Here is a 6,000-nt window from a genome sequence, read left to right on the forward strand (position 1 = left end):
CCCCCCGGATGACAGAGCTTCTCACCCTATCTCTAAGGGAGAGCCCCGCCACCCGGCGGAGGAAACTCATTTCGGCCGCTTGTACCCGTGATCTTGTCCTTTCGGTCATAACCCAAAGCTCATGACCATAGGTGAGGATGGGAACGTAGATCGACCGGTAAATTGAGAGCTTTACCTTCCGGCTCAGCTCCTTCTTCACCACAACGGATCGATACAGCGTCCGCATTACTGAAGACGCCGCACCGATCCGCCTGTCGATCTCACGATCCACTCTTCCCCCACTCGTGAACAAGACTCCGAGGTACTTGAACTCCTCCACTTGGGGCAACATCTCCTCCCCAACCCGGAGATGGCACTCCACCCTTTTCCGGGCGAGAACCATGGACTCGGACTTGGAGGTGCTGATTCTCATCCCAGTCGCTTCACACTCAGCTGCGAACCGATCCAGTGAGAGCTGAAGATTCTGGCCAGATGAAGCCATCAGGACCAAATCATCTGCAAAAAGCAGAGACCTAATCCTGCAGCCACCAAACCGGATCCCCTCAACGCCTTGACTGCGCCTAGAAATTCTGTCCATAAAAGTTATGAACAGAATCGGTGACAAAGGGCAGCCTTGGCGGAGTCCAACCCTCACCGGAAACGTGTCCGACTTACTGCCGGCAATGCGAACCAAGCTCTGACACTGATCATACAGGGAGCGGACCGCCACAATCAGACAGTCCGAAACCCCATACTCTCTGAGCACTCCCCACAGGACTTCCCGAGGGACACGGTCGAATGCCTTCTCCAAGTCCACAAAGCACATGTAGACTGGTTGGGCAAACTCCCATGCACCCTCAAGGACCCTGCCGAGAGTATAGAGCTGGTCCACAGTTCTACGACCAGGACGAAAACCACACTGCTCCTCCTGAATCCGAGGTTCGACTATCCGGCGTAGCCTCCTCTCCAGTACACCTGAATAGACCTTACCGGGAAGGCTGAGGAGTGTGATCCCACGATAGTTAGAACACACCCTCCGGTTCCCCTTTTTAAAGAGAGGAACCACCACCCCGGTCTGCCAATCCAGAGGTACTGCCCCCGATGTCCACGCGATGCTGCAGAGTCTTGTCAACCAAGACAGCCCTACAGCATCCAGAGCCTTAAGGAACTCCGGGCGGATCTCATCCACCCCCGGGGCCTTGCCACCGAGGAGCTTTTTAACTACCTCAGCAACCTCAGCCCCAGAAATAGGAGAGCCCACCACAGATTCCCCAGGCACTGCTTCCTCATAGGAAGACGTGTTGGTGGGATTGAGGAGGTCTTCGAAGTATTCCCTCCACCGATCCACAACTTCCGCAGTCGAGGTCAGCAGAACACCATCCGCACCATACATGGTGTTGGTAGTGCACTGCTTCCCCTTCCTGAGGCGGCGGATGGTGGTCCAGAATCGCTTCGAAGCCGTCCGGAAGTCGTTTTCCATGGCTTCCCCGAACTCCTCCCTAAGTGAGGGTCAAACCATCATGGCATGGGGAAAACTCTGGGTTTATGGTAATGAATGGAATAGCCTGCTTGATTTGATGTTCAGTTTATGAACTTACATTCATATTTTGTTGAAGTATTATTCAATAGATATATTTATAAAGGATTTTTGAATTGTTGCTATTTTAAAAAAAATCGCACGTACCCCTTGGCATACCTTCAAGTACCCCCATTTGAGAACCACTGGGTTAGAGGGTTAGGGTTATAATAAGGCCATGCCGAATAAGGCATTAATAAGTACTTAATAATGACTAGTTAAGAGCCAATATGTTACTCATTTGCATGTTAATAAGCAACTAATTAATGGTGAATATGTTCCCCATACTAAAGTGTTGCATGTTTTTTTTTTACTGGTGCACAAAATGAAGCGTGCATGAACATCACCTTGTTCAAAGAACAAAACCAACACAGTGCATAAACTCACACCAAATTATTATACCGTATTTTCCGCACTATAAGGCGCACCGGATTATTAGCCGCACCTTCAATGAATTACATATTTCATAACTTTGTCCACCAATAAGCCGCCCCGGATTATAAGCCGCGCCTACGCTGCGCTAAAAGGAATGTCAAAAAAACAGTCAGATAGTTCAGTCAAACTTTAATAATATATTGAAAACCAGCGTTCTAACAACTCTGTCCCAAAATGTACGCAAATGTGCAATCACAAACATAGTAAAATTCAAAATGGTGTAGAGCAATAGCAACATAATGTTGCTCGAACGTTAATGTCACAACACACAAAATAAACATAGCGCTCACCTTCTGAAGTTATTCTTCATTCGTAAATCCTTCGAATTCTTCGTCTTCGGTGTCCGAATTGAAAAGTTGCGCAAGCGTGGGATCCAAAATGGCCGGTTCCGTCTCGTCGAAGTAATCGGAGTCAGTGTCGCTGTTGTTGTCCAGTAGTTCTGTGAATCCTGCCTTCCGGAAAGCTCGGACCACAGTTGTGACCGAAATATCTGCCCAGGCATTTACGATCCACTGGCAAATGTTGGCGTATGTCGTCCGGCGCTGTCTGCCCGTCTTAGTGAAGGTGTGTTCGCCTTCGGAGCTGTGTGAAAAAAGCCACCCGGCCTCTTCGCGTAAACTTCCCTTAACCACTCGCTCATCTTTTCTTCATCCATCCATCCCTTCGAGTTAGCTTTTATGATGACGCCGGCTGGAAAGGTCTCTTTTGGCAAGGTCTTCCTTTTGAATATCACCATGGGTGGAAGTTAGCATGGCAAGCTAGAACCACAGTGAAGGATGACTTCTCATTCCCTGTGGTGCGAATATTCACCGTACGTGCTCCCGTTCCACAGTGCGGTTCACAGGAATATCAGTTGCTGTGAAATACGGTAGTAATCCGTGTGCGGATGGAGAGATTGCGTCTTTTTATGAACCGGATCCTTGTCGCTTAGTAGGAGCCATTTTGTGGTCTTTACAGATGTAAACAGGAAATGAAACGTACGGTGATATCCGCGCGTTTTTTCTTCTTCTTCCGGGGGCGGGTGGTTGCTTACAGTAGAAGAAGAAGCGCTTCCTGTTCTATGGGGGCGGGTGCTTTCCTTGGCGGTTGCTTGCGTAGAAGAAGAAGCGCTTCCTGTTCTACCGGGAAAAAAGATGGCGGCTGTTTACCGAAGTTGCGAGATCGAAACTTTATGAAAATGAATCGTAATAAAGCGCACCGGGTTATAAGGCGCACTGTCAGATTTTGAGAAAATGTGTGGTTTTTAGGTGCGCCTTATAGTGCGGAAAATACGGTACTTCTGCTGTTGCCTTATCCATAATACGCCGATAGGGAGAAATTTTTATTTACACGATGAGTCGGGTGTGTGTTTTGAGTTGACCTCCACCCAACCCCTGAGGCCGACTCACCGAACCCCTAGGGTTTGATCGAACCCAGGTTAAGAACCACCGATTTAGTGCCACTTGGTGATTTGCCTGTGTAAATCTCTAGACCCCTGCTGGGAATATGTAGAGGAAAGTTATTTTTTTCATACTTGTCTACTTTGTGAAACCTGTAGCTATAATAATCATGTGTTTTCTGCAGGTGTTGAAAATCAGATTACAAATGTTCGAGTCGTAACCAAGACTAAAGGGTAGGTTGTACTATCATTTCTATCAGCTGCTATTTAGACTCAGACAAACTTTATTGTTCAATTTTCAATAGTTCAATATTTAACACTACTTAGGTTGCTTCTATTTAAAACGCCCCCCACCTTGGTGTTCCAGATACCAGGGCCTGACAGACGGCAGCTCCCCGGACGTCTTCGAGCATTTCCTGACTGTCCACCAGTGCAACTACTACTGTGGACTTCTCGGCCTGCGCCCACTCAAGACGGCGGACAGCCTGCAGCAGTCCGCCAAGACCAAGAGCTCCAGGAGTCCCTTGCTGAACCGCAAGTTGACTCCCGGCTCCGGCAGCCCGCAGCTGCAGCGTAAAGGACTCAGCCCTCAGACGGCCCGAAAGGCTAACTCCAGCCCGAAGGTGCCGAGGAAGATGGAAGGGAGCGAAGTCAAAATTGTCGAAACCACTGATGTGCTTGAAATGAGGTAGGAAAGGGTTTTAGATTGTTCTCTCTAGTTACAAGCCAGAATGAACTAAGAAGTGAGTTTCTTGTCACGACTGTGAATGACTAGACATCTGTCTACCTGCCAGACAGTTGACTAGATGATAGAACATTTACAGGTTTTGACCGGTTTTTTCAACTCTGGGTCCTATTAGAAGTGACCATACTCTACTGAATCCTCGCAAACACGTGCTTCAGAGTCTTATCAGCTCTATGAGTGGACTCTCGCAGCTCCATTTGTTCCAGCAGCAATGACTGACTTACTTTAAAAAGTCACATGTTTGTGTTTTGTTTGAAAATTGCACATTTTGAAATGTCCACGTTACACTCAGCATGTTTATCTTTAATGCAAAATCTGTGGCAACAACAACAAAAGTACACTGCAAATCTGAGCTCAATTATAATCAGATATGGACCTGCACAACTTTATGAAGCTAATACTGCTATGTTTTAGAGCTGGGGTGTCAAACTCATTTTAGCTCAGGGGCCGCATGGAGGAAAATCTGTGCACACGCGGGCCGGACTATTAAAATCATGGCATTAAAACTAAAAAAATAGCAGAGGTGTGGACTCGAGTCACATGACTTGGACTCGAGTCAGACTCGAGTCATGAATTTGATGACTTTAGACTCGACTTGACAAAATGTAAAAAGACTTGCAACTCGACTTAGACTTTAACATCAATGACTTGTGACTTCACTTGGACTTGAGCCTTTTGAATTGACATGACTTGACATGACTTGCTACTTTCCCCAAAACCCAAAGATGAAAAAGTTATTCGGGAGCGCTCCGTATTTTTCATTGTGTACTTGTCTATCAGCGTTGCGTGTGTCAGCTGGTGTGGTCTCAGTACAACAGCCAATCAAATTAGATCTACTTTGTTTTCATCACACAGCATTCATCCAATCAAATTGCAGGACAACCAACGAAGAAGACATGTCCAAACCACACGCCAGTGAACAAAAAATGATACCTAAAATAATTTTGTTTGGGTATAAAAATTACGAGGTGGTCAACACAAAACGGTTTGCAGTATGCAACACATTCGGTTCGAAAATTACTGATGGAGAGGCAACAACTTCCAACTTCGTCCGGCATTTGAAGTTGCACAAAGAACGGTAAGTTTTGAATGTAAGATAACGTTTATTGGCTAAGTAACGTGACTTTTATTTGCTGTGTAGTTAAATCAGTGAGGCTGTAAACTCACTGCTAACGTTATAACGTTATTGCAAACACGGGAATCTGTTGCAGTTCACTACCTTATTCATACTTTTTGTTCAGTGATTTTTTTCAAGCAGGGTTACGTTAGTCAATATATCACACGTAACGTTAGACGGCGGTCAGCAGCACCGCGTATTTTAGCCACCTAAAAAAAGACAAAAATAGTAAAATAAAGGTCAGTTAAAATGTATACTATATTATGAATATGTGTACCGTTTTAGCTAGCTTTCTGACATACTGTTGGTTGTTTATCTCAGTGGTCCCCAACCACCGGGCCACGGCCCGGTACTGGTCCGTGGATCGATTGGTATCGGGCCGCACAAGAAATAATTTTTTTTTTTTTTTTTTTTTTAATTAAATCAACATAAAAAACACAAGATACACTTACAAGTAGTGCACCAACCCAAAACAACTCTCTCCCCCCTTTTGTTCTGGGCATTGAACATGAAGACTCTTCCTTCACTGTTCCGAGTGGCCATGAGAGTCTTGGCAGTGCCTGCCTCCAGTGCTCCAGTGGAGCGAGTTTTCAGCCATGGTGGCATCATACTACGCCCCCATCGTGCACAAATGACTGACAGACTCTTGGCTAATTTGGTCTTTTGCAAATGCAATGCAGCATAGGGCCCTGACATATAAAAAGTACAACTTTTTTGTTATGTTCACGTATATGTCATGTTTTTTCAATGTTAACACTTTTGTACAAATA

General features: G+C 45.9%; 1 protein-coding gene across 1 annotated transcript in view; it reads left to right on the plus strand.

Moving 5' to 3' along the window:
• alpk3a (alpha-kinase 3a) overlaps positions 1–4,191 on the plus strand; it is a 68,634-nt gene extending 64,443 nt beyond the window's left edge. The window contains exons 14-15 of the mRNA XM_061925224.2: positions 3,554–3,602; positions 3,736–4,191. Of these exons, the coding sequence (XP_061781208.1) occupies positions 3,554–3,602; positions 3,736–4,060 (374 nt within the window). The 3' untranslated portion in view covers positions 4,061–4,191. The remainder of the gene's footprint in view (positions 1–3,553; positions 3,603–3,735) is intronic.
• Positions 4,192–6,000: the final 1,809 nt, after the last annotated feature.

This window comes from Nerophis lumbriciformis, linkage group LG29 (genome assembly GCF_033978685.3).
Source record: "Nerophis lumbriciformis linkage group LG29, RoL_Nlum_v2.1, whole genome shotgun sequence".
NCBI lineage: Eukaryota > Metazoa > Chordata > Actinopteri > Syngnathiformes > Syngnathidae > Nerophis > Nerophis lumbriciformis.